The 17,307-nt window shown below is 44.1% G+C and overlaps 2 protein-coding genes across 2 annotated transcripts; one reads left to right on the top strand and one right to left on the bottom strand.

Moving 5' to 3' along the window:
- Positions 1 to 203: 203 nt before the first annotated feature.
- On the bottom strand, positions 204 to 1,737 carry LOC136442891 (transcription factor HES-1-like). Its single transcript, XM_066439906.1, has 3 exons — positions 1,425 to 1,737; positions 1,158 to 1,259; positions 204 to 1,012 (listed from the first exon to the last, which is right to left on the bottom strand). The coding sequence occupies exons 1-3, from the start codon at positions 1,473 to 1,475 to the stop codon at positions 371 to 373; spliced, it is 795 nt and encodes a 264-aa protein (XP_066296003.1). The 5' UTR covers positions 1,476 to 1,737; the 3' UTR covers positions 204 to 370.
- A 10,904-nt stretch (positions 1,738 to 12,641) lies between these two features.
- LOC136442889 (transcription factor HES-4-like) lies at positions 12,642 to 14,354 on the top strand. The gene is made up of 3 exons (XM_066439904.1): positions 12,642 to 13,009; positions 13,207 to 13,302; positions 13,410 to 14,354. Exons 1-3 carry the CDS (start codon positions 12,965 to 12,967, stop codon positions 14,124 to 14,126), a joined length of 858 nt encoding a protein of 285 aa, XP_066296001.1. The 5' UTR covers positions 12,642 to 12,964; the 3' UTR covers positions 14,127 to 14,354.
- The last annotated feature ends 2,953 nt before the right edge of the window (positions 14,355 to 17,307 follow it).

The raw sequence follows: 17,307 nt of genomic DNA on the forward strand, positions 1-17,307 counted from the left end.
TGCCCCTCTTTCCAAAATCAATTGCACTCCTTGTGAAACATGCGCTCATGTATTCTGTATATTGGCGTTGATATAACTGCTTCGTTGTTTACCGCTAGCACTTCCATTCTGACTGCAGTTTAGAAATATGAATATTCTAGCCAGCAAATCTTATATGATATAGTTTAGTTCATTGCCAACACTATATGAACACAGACAAGTAGTAAGTTTTCATCCTTTTAATGTGAAAAAACAGTACTAGTAACCAGAATTCACAACAGCTCAATGATAAAGCGCACACGGATCGAAGCACACAATGACATACATGTTTCTGTATCAAATATAGAGCGATCATTACTATTTACAAATCATGTTACACTTCTCACAGAGTTCACCAGGGTCTCCACATCTTTTCCGACTCGTTGACGGGGGACGCCGACTTGATGTGAGCGGGGCTGATTGCTGTCTGTGCCGAGACGAACTGCTGGACGGGTACGGCCTGGTTGTTCTCGGTGGTTAGTCCGAAGGGCGAGTGTGTAAGTCCGTGCACGGGAGAGTGCTCTGCTGGGATGTTGACGTGCATGTTGTTGACGTACAGGGGGATTAGGTGCTGACTGGAGATGGGCGTCTGACCGGGGAGGATCACAGCCGCCCCGTGGGGAACGCCACCGTACACCGACGCGGGGACGGTCGGGAGAGGGGACGCCTGGTGCCCGTGTTGGCTGGTGAGGTGGCCGGTGGTGTCGGGGACCTGGAGCCGGATAGGTTGAGCCTGCTGGCCCGTGTGCACTGCTCTGTCTGCCCTCTCCAGGTGGTTGAGCAGCTTCTGTCTGACCTGCGGGTCGACGCCGTTCGCCGTGCCCATGAAGCGGGCCACCTCGGCCCGACAGCGACTGTAGCCCGCCCGGTACCTGCCCAGCGCCGCGGGGTCGGTAGAGGCGGCGGCGGTCATCTGCTGCCTCTGCAGGCTGCGGACGTGTTTGACGGCGATCTCCAGGATGTCGGCCTTCTCCAGTTTGGAGTGGTGAGGCGCCTGGAAAAACAGAAGCGAAGTCTCGGTCAGTCACATTGATTTTATGACCCGAACGTACAATACATGCGCAACAAATCGATCAAGTACCTAAACTCCTAATAAAAAGAAATACGCAAAATTTCTCACAATTTCTCAAGATACTTACATTGATATCATCCTTCACAGTCCCCAAGATGAGATTCTTCAGCTCGTTCAGACTGCTGTTGATTCTGGCTCGGCGGCGCTTCTCCATAAGCGGCTTGGACGACTGTAAGTGGAAAGAAGACGAACGAAAAGTTAGATACATGTACTTCTGTCATGAACTCGAGTACATACTACAAACGTGTTCAGCAAAAGCAAACAGTGGACCGTGTAAAATTATTACTCATTATAAATCATACAAAAACCAGTTCCAAGAAGCTTCGACTCTTACCTTACGGCCTTGGTGAGGGGCAGAGTTTCCAATAACTTTCTCGACAGGCATGCTGACGGTGGTTTTCCGCTTGTTGTGGTTGAAAGCTGGAGCAAAGTTTGGCGTAGTCTCTGAGAGGGCTTCAGAGTGACGAGTGTTGAGTCAGGGCTGACCGTCCGCTATTTATACCTGTTGCTTTGTTTGTTCCTTTTGTTCCCCTGTCCCGACAATGCATACCTGCACTCTCAGCCAATCACAACAAGTGGCTCAATCTGTGCCGCCCTCTCCCATTGGTCGCAATCACCGCGATTGATTCATTCTCGTCCTTGATTGGTTGTCGGTCGGTGCGGCGGCGGCGTCCGTCCATTGACGACTGACATCTGCCGATACGTACCTTATTACCGTGCTAAGCACGTGCCGGGCCTTTTGTCTGGCGGTCGGCCGGAGTGTGGGAAAACTCCACCCACAAATCTGATAACCCTCCAGTGGTAAATAATTACCCGCCTGGATAAACAAGAAATAACACAACAGATAAGCACAAATACCTACTATAGACGAAAAACGCACCAAATTTCTCCACATTTACGTTACTGCTGTAGTCATATAACTGTGTGATAATGTCTTGGTTGATTCAGACACATTTTAGCACCTGTTGCAGCTAAAATCGGGCCGTCTTGAGTAAAAACCACTTGTTAAGAGTCAAGAGTGTAATAGCTAGCCTCGGGGTACCTGCCCCGTTCCCACGGCCCGACTCCACCGAAGTGTGAAGCCGCCTGAAGACAACCCGGCCAGGCATGAGGGAATGTCAGAGGTGTGGGCTGAGACAGGTGATCTGAATGTCAGACAAACCTTTCTTGTGGTCGTCCTTTGTGTAAATACTCTATATATCACAACACTGATCAACTAGTCGGGGAGAACATGGTTGTATGTATGGCATATGGCATCAATACTGCAGTGAGAACGGCACCAATGCGTTGTTAAAATTTCTCGTACGTGCTATGAAAGTTGGAGAGGAACAAAGTTCACTCGGTTTGAAGATTTTTGACAGTAACTACAGTGTCTTGGTCATTATGGCCGCGTCCCCACTTGATGGTCTGTCCAAGAAGATGACAAGTTCTCATTTGTCGCGAGTACACCCTGTATCGTAGAGGGTACGCCTTGTGTGGTAGAGGCACGTACATGCCTACAGTTACACCTGCTTCTGTTGTTGTTGTTGTTCGTGGCTGGCGTGGGCACGCGCTGGACACACGCTTGACGCCGGGACGACAAATGCCACCGCCTGACACCTGATCACTACCCGGTGTCAGTGCGGCCGTCGTGTCGCGTGGCCAGACCAAGTAGATGCGTCTGTTGGCCACGCGTGAAACAGACGACAAACTTACGATCCTAATCTCCAAGCGAAGGTTTCAAAAAGGAGGTGATCATGACCATCTTTTGGTTGGTTTAACTCATCAGTTATTAAGAGACATGGCATGAAATGGTACCACTAGTATGAAGGATTCAACCACCTGGGTTCTATATAAAAAAAAAATGCACTTTTATAATTCATAATTGTGTAGTATTTGCGCAAACAGGAGACAGATAACAGACCACAATTTCCTTATGATCAATATTTCATTCGCCATGTCTTCGAGACAATTTTCAGTAACGGAGTATAAGCATGCCTTGTGAAGAACACCGAAGGCCTTGTTTCCATCTGTCTAAAAGTACATGTAAGAGATAAAAACGCGCAAAGTCTCGGACATTCTCACGTACAACCTCGGCTCTCGCGAGAACAAGTGTACCATATTGAATCATTGGCACCAAGCCACACCGGTCCCGTACCCGTATCCTCAAAAGGCCGACGTTCTTTTGTTGCACAGTTGAACAGAACTTGTGTCTTTTCCCCACCATTTGGTCGTCCCGAGGGTGTTAAGAAGCCATTGTCTTACAAAGCGACCTGTTGCCGCCCTTTGTCTTACAGATATCGCACGCCCTTTCCCACGCGAGGGGCCTTTCTTACGTTAATGTGACGGGAAGACGCCTCATTATGTGCTAATTATGAACTCACAGTTTTTCACACGGACATGGAACGTCGTGCACAAGAGCTCACCCCTTCGTTGTTTATTGACTGTAGATGTTGCAGTGGAAGATTGTAAGGATTTCTGACAGCCAACCCGCTCCGTCAGGTGGTGTCAGAAAACATATTACGATCTTCCACCCTAGCATCTGCTTGGAGATTAAGTTGAGTCCCCTTTGAAATGTCAAAATTCTACCTCGTAGTCTTTTTCCTTTGCGAACTGTTGAACAATGATGCTACTGTACGATTTATTTAAAGCTTTCAGAGTAAAATGTTTGAGTAAATACGAAACAACTATGCAACACCCTCTCACAGAGGTGAAAACAAACAATTAAAGGTCAAACTGACGACCTTATTCTGTATCCATATTTCAAACGAGTTACATTGCATTGTAGGTTGACCTTTGACCTTACAATGCTGGCGAATGATCTTGATTGTAACAATAGATCAATCAGGGCTGTCAAGTCAAGCATTTTATGCCCCGTCCTTGTCTTTGAACAGTGCTAAGACTGCTTTGACCTTGTGACCTTGCCATTGACGCCTCGGGAAAAATGATCCAAGATGGCGTCATGTAGAAGACCCCGTAATTAAAAGGTCTTGAAGTATAAAATTCTGGCGCATGGCACAAATACGAATCTGATGATTAATGTATTATGAAAATAAACGAAAACGGGAGTCTTATGTGATTCCTCGAGAGCATATTTTACGTCTAAAATATTACGACCGGTTACCCATTCGCCTCCGTTGTAAGCCTTCGGGGCGGCGCCGGCGTTTTTTTTTTGGGGGGGGGGGCGCTGATTCGTGATTTTCAATACATCAGGGCCAGCTCTTTTGCTGGAGAGATCGTTGTTGCCGCTACAGCATAAAAAACTCTTGCACTTTTGCTTAGTCTACACACAGTATGACTGTAGATAATGTCGTCTTTTGCATCTATGGCAGAAAAGCACAGCTACTAGTTTGAGTTTCTTTGGTTGAGCTGAAATTGTGCTGATGGCTAAGAAATTGACTGGAAAATGCTAGCGTAATGGGAAACGCACTTTTGTCGTAACAACACAGATATGAAGGCAGTGCACACATGTATAGAATTGCTTGTGGTTCGTTTTCTGATCAAAATTAATTACCATCGTAATCACGTCTTTACACGTAGCCCAAGCCGCGGTTTGCATGTGGATTAAGCAGGATTGGATATTTTGGCATCTCCGGAAAGTAAGTCTCTGCAGTGGTCCCCTCCGCTTAGAGTTGAAACTATCCTTCTTTTATTAACACCAATGTTTACTGGACGTTCCGGTGTCAGTGACGACAGTCCTTGATAACTAGAAATGCGGACTGTCTTATCTTCTTTGGGCTCCGCCGTTACCAAGCATCACTTAGTTCATAGCAACTAGCTTTACCTCAAACATCGAGGTCACCAGACAACTCAGCGCGCTCGTGGCAATGTCCACCGACCAAAGGAGCTAAATCGGCCACTTCAAGAGTTGCACACACGCGCGGCGGCTTTTAATAAACAACTTGCCGCATCAGCCGACGATCATCTGAACTTTTGATCGCTTTGTTGTAGGAAGGGCCATTTTACCGGCCACGCCTGTTTGATAAACTTTCGGCAAACTTTGTTTGAAGTCCAGAAAATCGTGGTACCTCGGCGCACAGACTCATTGAAGTAAAAACTTTGGAATTCATGTACACGTTTGAACATTTTTAGGCCTTTCCGTGATTCGACTTCATGATATCCTACAAAAGAGGTCCTGTTTTGAACCGCCGTGTTCCACGTGTTTTGAGGACGACAAAAAGTTGTTGCAAGTGTTCAAAAACTATTGTTAGCCGGGAACAACTAATAAGGGCCTAGTCATATTCGTCGAATGCCGTTGTACGATTTTAATGCCGTAGGATTTTCAAATAGGCTAGGAGTTAACCAACCGACGACAAAGATCTAAGCAAGGAGGTCTTACTTTAACCCCCTTGATCGAAGATAGCATTTTCACTACTGTAACAAGACGGCTGAATTTTGTACTATACATGCACGGCTATCCCAGGAATGCCCTGAGTTTGCGATCGTACGACAAATCAAGACGGTTACAGCTCCCTTGGACAAATATATATGTGGCCTGGCTCTAAAACGTGAGTTTAGACCACAGCCACACGCCTAGTCTTTTCTTTGAGGGTGGCCGACAGACAAAATAAAAAGGTGCATGTCGGCAAAAAAGTATATGTCTAAAACATAGAACACTCCGAAATTGTTTAATACTGTAAACAGTCAAAAACACAAAAATGGTACATAGCAATGATCTCTAACCCATATACAAGATAACTTTATTATACATAAGAAGCTTTAAATCTTGCTTCAAAGAGGGGTGACATTACAAGATTATAGCGAACGTTTTAAAATCGACGTGTCGGCGATGTTTGGTGACTTTTGTCAATTGTAATGCACGTTCGCCCTCCCGTGGACTCTTCGGAAGTCTTCCTATGAACATCTCCAAAGTCTCTACGGGACCACCAATTAACAAAGAGACAAAGGAACATGAATTTTCATGGCCAAACAGATGTGGAACCATTCCTTCTTCTTGTAGCGTTTCCCTCCTACACGTCGCGACACAATGGCACTACAAAACGGTACATGTTGGCCTGGACGTCGGAAAACTTCGTCACTAGTAAGATTAGTCGTAAGTTGGTCAGAAATGTTACACTGTATACGTCATACAGATTCAGTCGAAGCGAGGATAATACGATCCCTTGGTTTCTTGTCTAATCCGATGAATCCAGTCAGCGGAAACGCGGAAGATCCGGGGAAGATCCTCTCCTGATGGCCCAGTGTCTGTTCGGTTTGCTCAGCCAGACCACAAAGGATGACTTTGGGATGGAAATTTTTGTCAGACGCCGTCAAATCAACTGGAAGATCACTGGCGGTTTTGTTAGCAGAAATCTGAAGGGTTTGGTTAGAAAATGGACATCGAACCATAGCATCTGGGTTTGGAAACGTAACGCTAGCAACAAATAACCGAATGCACCAAATAGAATCGAAGAGGTATAGGTACTTTTGAAAACCTCCTTTGTTTATTATAAGCAAAGGACAAAACTATATGCAAACGAATCTGATTGTAGTTGTTTAAACCGAACTTAAACATTAACTTGTAATTTTAGAACAACGAATGCTGGTGTTATTTCGACTTGATGGATGCTAGATCTAGATCAAGACATCTAGATTTTCTACCCGGTCACAAGGCTATAATAAACGTCTTCATTAATTCGTTTATCACATCCGTGTGAATTGAGTTATAATTGGTAGGCGCGGCTGTCACATAGGTGTCAATGAGCTGCAATGATCAGAGTAAATTATTATATGAAGAAGTAGAGATGTTCGTCAAATACTCGAGACTGCCACTCTTCCCTCTATTTTGCTATGCCATTTCTGGAAAGCAAAAAGCGCTTCAACCTAGAAATGACTATCGTGCATTTCGAACAAACTGGAAATGTTATAGTTCTGTTTACCATTCTACATTAAATTTATCATTTGACAGAGACGGACATGTACAGCTTTTCTTTCAAGTAAGGGGGCCCACCATTCATGTACAGTCGGAAAATAGCTTGCCCGACGACTCTGGAAATACGAAAATTGAAAAGACATTTTCGGCAGCAGTACGGCCGGTGTCCTTTCGATCACTTCGCGAATCTTATGGATCAGCCGATGTTCCTTAGTCTCTACCAGACTAACCGCGTCGGAAATTTGCCGGGGGACTTTGGCCATGGAGGATAACATTCCCATCCGCAGTTAGTTGCCTATTGGACCCTCTCTCCGTAGCCGACTCCCTTCATACAATTGACTCTATTTGGCCAATTTCTACTATTTTCCCAGCGACCCGCGGAGGCTGGTAGAGGCTAGATGTTCCTAGTGCACGCGTGATAGGATAGATTTTTACGTGTCTCTAACAGACTGACTGTACGCTGGGAGGGGAGTTTGGCTACCAAAGTGGTTGACCGGACGATAAGAGGGGAATGTAACCTTACCGTGGACTGACTCTCCTGACCAAGGTATAGCGTCCTTGTCCTGATTCAATTTTTTGTGTGTGCAAAATCTTACGATACTTTAACGACCTTTAACCCCGTAGGAAGTCAAGGTGGAGGCTAAAAGGCGGTTGACTCTCTGACGCCGATTTTGAAATTCGGTGACCTTCCGGCGACCCACCAATTCTGCCGAAGGTCGTTGGCAGGAACATTCTCAAAACGTTCGCCATTTGTTTACTCTCCAAGCAGAGCATGGGTTTCGGCTGGTTTTTCACGTGTTTTTATAGTAGTGTTTTTAGGCGTTTTTGTCGGCCTTTCTACTTTGTCATCTTTTTAAAAAATCTTTTTTTATTATCTTGGGTTGGCTAGATAAAAAAAGATGACAAAGTAGAAAGCCCGACAAAAACGCCTAAAAACACGTGAAAAACCAGCCGAAACCCATGCTCTGCTTGGAGAGTACATTTGATGGCCTTTTAGCGTCTTTTGTTTTACCACTAAGTAGGGCAGATGGGCCTCAAATAATCCTCAGAGATCATCCGCTAACAGGATTTGAGATGATTTCAGAAAATCCCTCCGTGGAGGGTCTGGAAAATCTCTCATTACCTCTTGACTTTGTTCATTGAGACGTTCACGGGAGAACTGATCTGTAAAATCGCGGAGTCTCAGTCAACGGACCCAAGTGGATTGGTTACAATCTGTCACTTATCTGTGCTGTGATACCGGGACTGATACAGACAAGGGGAGACTGTTAATGGATCAAATTTAAGTAAACCAACAGTTCCTAGCAAGGTTGACGTTTCTGCAAGGAGGTCATTCTAACCTCCTTTAAAATTGGTTTCTGCAAGGAATGTAGTCTAGGCGGGTGTGTGCTGTCAAAAATCCCCATTCCTTTATTCTTAGAGAAATTGCTATAGCTATACCAATAATGTATTCGATGGTAAGAAAGAAAGAAAAAAAACAAGATCTCTCATCTAGAGTGTACTCTCTAAGCAGAGGTTCGGCTCCGGTTGGTTTTTGACGTGTTTTTATGTGATTTTGTCCGGACAAAATAGAAAGCCCGACAAAAACGACTAAAAACCCGTTTAACACCAGCCGGAGTCAAACCTCTGCTTGGAGAGTAGCTAGAGTGATGAAAACATCAATCGGTCACTCTTTTGACCCTGTGAAATTTCTTATCTTTTGTATATTCTAATTACAGCATGCTTAATTGAAGAAGCCATAGAAAGTAAAAGTTTATTTGAATAGCAATGGACGGTACTTTCCATTAGATAACAACCGTGAAAACCGTTTTACATCGCTATAACCAACAACTCCTCAACAACTGTTTCAATTTTCACAATCTCCCTACATGCAAGAAGTCAAACTAACCTCGCCTAGCTTCTGCAAAGTAAGTACAAATTGAAATAAGGAAAATCTGGCAAAGCAAGAGATGAAGAGAATAGATTTTTGTAGCACAGACATGATCGAACAAAGTGTGTCATCCCCAGAGACCATATAATTACACCAGCTTTACCTCCAGGGTCGGCAGTGAAAGTCTTTGCGGGGGTAGCTTATCTTTGAATTGAATAAAAGTGAGATTTTTCTCCAGAAAGTGAAATCTTTGAGGGGGTAGAGAATATTTACATGTAACAGAGCACGGTTAAAAGACAGCTGGGCCTTCATGAAACGACCGTCTCATGAGGATAGATTCGAGTCGTTCAGGTTAGTAGATGGAATCTGTGGTGCACTGACAACTAGATGCTAGGAGCCTCGTCACAGTCTCCTTAAAGGCAACAAGGTAAACCTCCTTGGCAGTCTTCTTCACGTCTTCAAAATAAAGCAGCAAGTTTTTCCGTTAATCTTAATGTTTTCCTCAGGGAAAAGCTGTAAAACCGAAGACACCACAGTGAGTGACTACAACTTTTACATTTGCTTCCAATGTTAAAAGAAATACGCCTCAGCACTTGTAAACACGCCTTCCTTTCGCCATGCAAATACAGAAGTTTATTGCAAGTTCATGCCCGTGGGCTAGTTGCAAATACATGATAAAAACATAGGAAAAAAAAACATGTACCTTGATATGTAACTACAAATCCATAGGTAGACCAAGGAGGGTAGACGGATTCTGACATAAACAATATTTTCCATAGAACTAACATCGAATTTTCGCCTAGGTGCGAGCCTCGCCCACACATTGAGAACCGCTTCACATGTTTCTGTGACTCTTTGTCGCTGTTCGTCCGTGCACAGATGTCTAATGACGCATGTAATACAAACCACACGGGTGTACTTTGAATCACCGTACCTCATAAACATCAATACATCAAAGAACGGGCCGCCGGTACAACAAACAAAGTCAACAGAGTCAAATCGAGTACATCACAAAGCCATTGTTGAAGTCGATTTTGTCTTGTTAAGACGATAGGGCTCCAGAGTGCCATCAAGGATAGGACGATGGTCAATAATGTATTGATATGATGGTTGTCTCTGATTCAGTTGCATTCGGCATGGGTTTCATCTTGCGCTGCGATTCCAATAACAAAAAAGAAGACGAAGTTTATGTAAAAGCTGAACTTTTGATACTCTGTGTTTTGCTGGTGCTGATCATTTTTTTGTACAGCATTTTCCGTCATTCCTGGCGTACCATACATTTGAATTAGAATAAAGTAATATAATGAACAAATCTTGTTTGAACAATATACTAGGGGAGGTATATTTTACCTTATTCTAAAACAACGGAAGTGTTTCTTTTTTACATGAAATTCGTCCTCCCTATAGAATGATTTCTTGAAATAAAATCTGCAGTGAAACGATCGAAGATACAACGCGGTCAACTCCTGGGTATATGACTATATCCAAGAATATACCGGAGGATTCGATCGGTCAGACTAAAACTTGTTGGGTCGGTCAACAGGACAATTTCTACTATTTCGCAGTCCGCAGAGACGTCTGGTGTAGGCGACCATATAACGAACCAGAGAGGCGTTCCTAATTTAACCGTATAGCCACTGCAGGCCCTGTCTGAACAAGGAGGTTTAGAATCTCCGATGTAACGTGCTAAACCTTTACATTCAGAGGAAAGTAAGAAATCTTCTAGTTCCATCCCTGCCCACTATAGCTTAGTGCTCTTGCCAACCGAACTATTTTGACTCTGGCTTACGCCGCAGGTGGCAGAAGAATGGTCCAACACTTACGGCTTGATTTAAAACAATCTAGCCAAGCCTATCGTTTGCAATTGATATTGATTCATTGAAAATAAGGAACATGTAATAAAGATATAAACACTACAGAATAAAAGCAAAGGTCTTACGTACAATGGGACACATAAAAGAACCCCGCTCAGAAGTTCGAAAAGAGCTTAATTAATTGTATGTTTGTGAAGGCATCTCTTATCATTCGCACAATGCCTCGGAGAATCGGACAGAAAGGGTTGCCGAGCACGGTACGAGAGTTAATAATTCTAATACCGTATTATCTCATGGTTCAACAGCGATTTAGCACGTTTTTATCACAAACACATCCGTGGGTGCTTCAGCTATCAGTAGGTGTGATGTTTACGTTTGTTTATTGCACCTAGCTGTTGTTCCGGGCGGTCATTAAAAGGTGTAATGATGGCTGGAGGTATCTTACACCCCATTGTCCTTCTCTCAGGGTTTTATCTAATGTTTCTGATTAATGACGTACACCTGTGTAACTACGTAACGTGTAAGAGTAGAGGTTTACATAAGGAGGACGTATGGACTCAAGGGGTTTGTATCTTTTTCAGAAGCCTCAAATTCTTGAGTAACAAACGACTTTTTTATCGGTAAGGACAAAGTCACATACTTTTTTAATACTCTAACGTTGGCATGTATGTGGCATATGTTTTTAGATGTTTTGAAAATGGTCTACATTGGTTGTAAAGTCCGTTTGTAACTGCGCTCATTGTCAGTATATCTTACAGACATAGGAACAATAGACCCTACACGGACGCTTAGAAGCACGATGCATCTATTGTCAAAACTGCAATAAAATTCCATTATGTAGGTAATATTTCAAGTGTCCAACGACTTTTTAAGGAACCGTATAAACGCTTTCTTTTACTACAGTATTCGGCGCTTGTGTGTTATGGATTACGATATCGATGGTACAGTACATATGATATAAATAAGAAAACTATATCCCTACATATTTCTTTATACATTGCTGACGGTAAGGTTATACTAGGTCATATATGGCAACACCTTCTACAGTGTATGACTAATTCTTTAGAAGTTGTTTAGTAACAGTTGGGTATTTCTCACATACTAGTAACATCAAAGAGTGGGCGTGGGCGGATATTCAAATGCACGGTATTTGAAACAAACATAGGTGCGGATGTGAAGTGTATGTTGTGCCCATCCCTCCCTTACAATGTTCTAATGAAAGCGATATATGCGTAAACGTATAGGTTATTTCCATTCAACCATTGACTAGCACTGCACGAAATGGCCTCGTATCCCGGCGTATACGTACAGGGATTCCTCCGGAAATATTCCATATCCCGGTGCGGATTTAGCGTATCCGATAAAATTAACGGATACGCTAAATCCGCACCGGGATATGGAATATTTCCGGAGGAATCCCTGTACGTATACGCCGGGATACGAGGCCATTTCGTGCAGTGTAGGTTGCTTCCATTCAACCTTTGACGGATATCAGTTTTAGGCTAGATGCATATGATATATCATATAGGATAAGGCTTGTGTGATGCAGCATAAGCTAGTTAAAGTGATTTACTGAAATGAATCGCTAGGTAGCGCTAATGTAGATACGACGGAGATGGGAACACTTTTGCAACCTCGCCGTTGTGGTTGCTATGCTCTCTCTATTAGGTCGACTGAATCGAACATTGACGAAAAATAACACTTATCTATCGTTTGTTGTCTTGTTTTGTTTTGTTTGTTTATTTGTTTGCTCGCTTGTTTTGGGAGGTATAGTTAGGGGTGCTTGTAGATATCTATACATGTATCTTAGTGTGTAGAGTCTAGAACATGAGGACATGGCTATAGGTTTGGATTTTTCAGCCATACAACTTTGAAGATTCATATCAGAAAACGTGCCTGCGTGTTTTGTCCATCTACTAACGGGCAAGCTTTAAATTTGAGGCTTGAGTTTCAGTCTTTGATGTTCTGTTTGTTCCTACTTCCTACCCAGTGACCCAGTGGTCCTTACCGCAGACCATGGGTGCGGCACGCGTTTCGTGTCCTCTTCCAGGGGTCGTGTGGCACACTGCGCGCCGCGCCCTGAGCACACTAGCCAATCACAACACCCAGCGCCAAAAAGTGCAGTGATGCAACAACCAATAGGCAATACTTCTCATCACCAAGTCGAAACGTGATTGGCAGAGCGTGTAAGAATGTTTCGGACCTGACGACAGCACACACAGGTAAAGACTTGGCACCCGTGCCGCTTTCCTACACTCGCTCGCAGACGTCAAGCTGACAGAACACTTACAGGAAGGACAGAACACGTAGTAGACGCGCTCGTACAACGACGTTCTAGTATGCCGAAAGAAAGAGACACCTCCATGTCTTGCGAGAGACGAAAGGTAACTTGAAATGTTGTGTCATATTTGCGTTGAGACACTTATTGTATATTTTGGATTCAAATTCTACAACATAGTTTTACACGTATGTGCCACATGTCGGACGCGTGCCGACATGGCGTGAGCGCTCTCTAGAGTTTTGGACCGACGACTCTTACGCATGTTGATTGTGTTCTTTGTTTTGTTGTTGTTATTTACAGTCCTCCAAGCCAATCATGGAGAAAAGACGTCGAGCAAGGATCAACGACAGTCTGAACCAACTGAAGACTCTGATTCTGGACGCCCTTAAGAAAGACGTAAGTATAAACCATGCTTTTTATGGTTGGAAATGAGAACGATTTACTTCGAGTTTTCTGAGGTTGCATGTACAAGATCAGGCACTTACAGTCTTGTCATTTTACAGAGTTCCCGCCACAACAAGTTGGAGAAGGCGGACATCTTGGAGATGGCGGTGAGGTATTTCCGTGATCTACAGAGACAGCAGCTGGCCGCCAGCTCCAGTACTGACCCCGGCACACACGCCAGGTACCGGGCAGGGTTTGACCACTGTACGGCCGAGGTCTCCCGCTTCACCGAAGGGATGGAAACTCCAGTCCGACAGAGGTTACTCAACCACTTGGCCGGCCTGTCTCAGACCGTAGAGGACGTCGAAGGGAACCCCGGTCCGTCCACGCCGGCTCCCGCCGCGCCTGTTCAGTCTACCGCGGCGACCATGTCTGTGGCCGGAGCCATTCCCGTAGTCAGCCCGAAGGTACAACTCTCATCACCGGGAGCGGGTCTTCAGTCTACGATGTACGGCGGGATGCCCGTGGTGCCGGGGCCAGCATCGGGCGGAGAGCCGCTGGTGGTACTGCTGCCTAGCCAAGCTTTCCCGGGAGGACAAGTCCCCAGTCACGTCATTCCCGTGTATGCGAACGCCACGCTCCTGACCCAGCCTGCATCACAACTGTACGGACACGGGTCTACCGTAGCGATACACGGGCCAACGACACCACAGAATGGAGGCGTCGACACTTGCCAGGTGTCCTCGGTGGAAACGCCGGGCACCCGCGCCCAGAACACCGCGCACTGTCCGGGACATGTCGTCATAGAGTCCGAGAAAATGTGGAGACCCTGGTAGAAGTAGCACCCCTGCAAACTTGACATTTAAAAAGCAAGCAGAATGACATTTCCATTGTAAAAAACGTTTGGTCGTTCCACATACTTTTATGCTGTTGTAAATATTTTATTACGAAATGTTTCTTCTTTGCTGTGGAGAGAATTATGAAGATTCGATTTTCTATTTTGATACTGTGTATAATGGTCTATGTGATAGAACTGTTGAAAAATAAACAAAACTTGATGTGAATCCTTTTGTTGATTGTTCTTGTTTTTCTATCGTGTATCAGCGAGGGCAGTTTGACTAGTATTATTAGAAAATTGTTGTCCTATTTTTATTTGTTTCAACATTTGTTAAAATGGTACGATGAAACATGTGAATCACTGGGGGGTTATTTGTTCTTAAAACCTTTAATCCAGTATTTAGGTTTGTAAACAGAGAAACGAAGGTCTTTAATCATGACATCACCGTTGTTATGGGAGACCGAAGTGTCGTCTGAAAGGTACAAACTCCTTTTCAGTGGCACCGCATCAAAACGTCATTAACGCATTCCTCTGATACCAAGAGTGATAATCTTCTACTGTTTTCACCTAGTGCCCCGTCGGAAATCTATAATACCGTCATACCTAGAATGGTATGAACACAAAAATGCTTCACAAAAAGGTTCAAAGTCTAAGAGATAGTCGTTCCTACACATAGCTGTGTCTTGTATCTTTAGTTTTGCCACACGTGTACCCAGTACTTTGGCAAAGGTCGCGTTTTGTTTCCTTCGTTTGCACATAAGTGACTGTGGCGCCCGACACATCAAAACAAGGTCACCGGTCTATTCTATAGGCATGCCTTGGGTTTTCTTCTTTCATAGGTTTGGTACACATATGTACAGTAGCAATCAAAATGGCGCTGGAATGGACTACTGTATATTGAAATGGTACCAAAACTACTCCGGTCCAAAATTGTAATGACTCTGGAACCTAGTTTTACTTTTTGTAATCTCCAAGCATGATGTAATGATCCGTCTCTATCTCGAGTACAAAAACGGACGTAAAACACTGGCATAGAGCCGGAATCTTACATCTGCTTGGAGATGACTGTAAGATATTTGTTTATTACTGACTGATGGTATGTAAGATTGCAGTCATATCCGTGACCCGCGCCAATTGTTCTACAACCCCCTTCCCTTCATCTACAAGCAGATGCAGCGGCTCAGGCTCCGTGTTTTTCGTGTGTTTTGCAACATTTAGTACATCTATCTAGTAGTGTAGTCTCTACCAGACTAACTACGCCGGCTATAGGGAGAATATTTGCCAGGGTTTCACTTGACTGACTCCCTTAGCATACAATTCACTGTATTTGGCCAATTTCAACTATTTTCCCAGCGATCCACGGGGCCTGGTAGAGGCTACTAGTAGTGCATGTTTTTAGCCCCGCCTAGGGAGTGTAGCTCCAAGTAACCTCCTTGCTCCAATAAGGCGTGCACATCTATATATTGTAGGTAGACATAGAAGCACAGAAAAGACGTCCAACAAAATAACCTCGACCGATTCACTTAGAAAACACCCTTCATCTTACCTTCATTATACTTCTTTCTGCGAGGAGTTCCAAACAGATGATATATTTCAATGTTTACACAAAGACTTCCAGATGTCAGCTGTGCCTTCCGCTCCCCGAGGCAAAATGTTCCACCTGAAACACCTGGCGAGGTATGAAATACATGAAAATGCTTGAATTGTTGGTATTTTGAAGCAAAAAATAATGTACCATGCGGTACAGATTTTATGTTGATAATATAAGAAAGCACACTAAGATTTTGTCACTTTTTTTAAGAATAAGAAGCCTACAAAAGACTCAAAAAGCACACGAATCCCCAGGCATAGTTGACATGAGATTTCATGGTTCACCTACTAGGTAGATAAAAACGTCACTCAATATCATTCTAAAACAAAGACACACAAACAGTGCCAAACAATAGCCTTCTATATAGCACTCCTCCGATCGCTAATTGATAAGGTCGAGGGTGTGGGGCACCACGTGTGTTCTGAAGCATATAGACACGCCTGTCTTTGCTCAGCCATGAATGTCAAATCATGACAAGATACCAACACAAATATTTAAACACGAAGCAATAGTTTGAACTTAGCTTTCATGCAAAACGGTCTCTTCACGCCACATCCTATTTTTTCAGGTGCATCGCTAGTATTGATTTTCCTACATACGTTGCAATTGAATATTTCGATGATTGACGTTAACATAGTATAATCTTGTCTTTGTTTACCTCAAGCGATGCGGAAAGAAATGAGAGAGTAGCACAATAGCATAGCCTTGTCTTGTTGCCTAGCCTCGTGACAGAAAAGACAATGGTTACGTTACACATTGTGTTTGATCCGCATTCGCAAGAAAAGCTGTGATTCGTATAAACTTTGGAGTCAAAGTTGAAGACAAGAATTATCTAACGGCACTGTCACGTTCGTCGTAGGTCGTTGTTCGATTCTAATGTCGCCGTATTTTCTATTCTCCAAGCAGAGGTTTCGGTCGAATAGGGTAGGAGTGTCCGGGATTTTTTTACGTCGCTCTCCCTAACATCCCGGACACTCCTTCCCTACTCGACCGAAACCTCTGCTTGGAGAATAGTATTTTCAAGCAGACTGTGACAGAACCAACCGCTGACAAGGATCTAAGACGGGCTTTGTGTGACAAGTGAATTTTGTACGACATATATATGCACGACTATACCAAGAATTCCCTCAGTTTTCGATCGTACGACAATGGTGCGACGATTGTTACCTGACTTAAGTAAATGTTGATGACAGGCACGAGTCTGCGTGCCTCCGTCCCCGCCCGGCGCGCGCCGAACACACGGACTTTGGAACGTCCCGATCGTGGGAAAAACCAACAAAACGTGAGACCAGCACCCTTCCTATCGTCCAACCACTTCAACTAATCAATATCCGCCATAGTTTATCAGGTTATGAATACATGGTTATCGGGAGTTGGCACACCTGTGGGCTAGGCCCCGAAGGAGTTAACGTGCAAATTCCTGAACTTGTCACGTACACGGTCTTGTTTCCAACCTGTTCTCAAGTTGACAAATATGAAACATGTTCAAGGGTCCCTTCCTCTCTCTCTCTTTAACTCGCACATGTAGATTTTCAAAGCGCCTAGTAAAGTAAAGGGTTTCAAAAGCCTTCCGCTCAAAGCCCTTCTA

The sequence above is a fragment of the Branchiostoma lanceolatum genome, chromosome 10, assembly GCF_035083965.1.
Source record: "Branchiostoma lanceolatum isolate klBraLanc5 chromosome 10, klBraLanc5.hap2, whole genome shotgun sequence".
NCBI classification, from domain to species: Eukaryota; Metazoa; Chordata; class Leptocardii; order Amphioxiformes; family Branchiostomatidae; genus Branchiostoma; species Branchiostoma lanceolatum.

Bases quoted from the DNA above. Each gene is read 5' to 3' on its own strand.
- LOC136442889 (XM_066439904.1), top strand. From the start codon at position 12,965: ATGCCGAAAGAAAGAGACACCTCCATGTCTTGCGAGAGACGAAAG. The intron at 13,010-13,206 runs GTAACTTGAAAT...TGTTATTTACAG, and splicing joins TGTCTTGCGAGAGACGAAAG to TCCTCCAAGCCAATCATGGA. The intron at 13,303-13,409 runs GTAAGTATAAAC...GTCATTTTACAG, and splicing joins TGGACGCCCTTAAGAAAGAC to AGTTCCCGCCACAACAAGTT.
- LOC136442891 (XM_066439906.1), bottom strand. From the start codon at position 1,475: ATGCCTGTCGAGAAAGTTATTGGAAACTCTGCCCCTCACCAAGGCCGT. The intron at 1,260-1,424 runs GTAAGAGTCGAA...TTCCACTTACAG, and splicing joins CCCCTCACCAAGGCCGTAAG to TCGTCCAAGCCGCTTATGGA. The intron at 1,013-1,157 runs GTAAGTATCTTG...CTGTTTTTCCAG, and splicing joins CTGTGAAGGATGATATCAAT to GCGCCTCACCACTCCAAACT.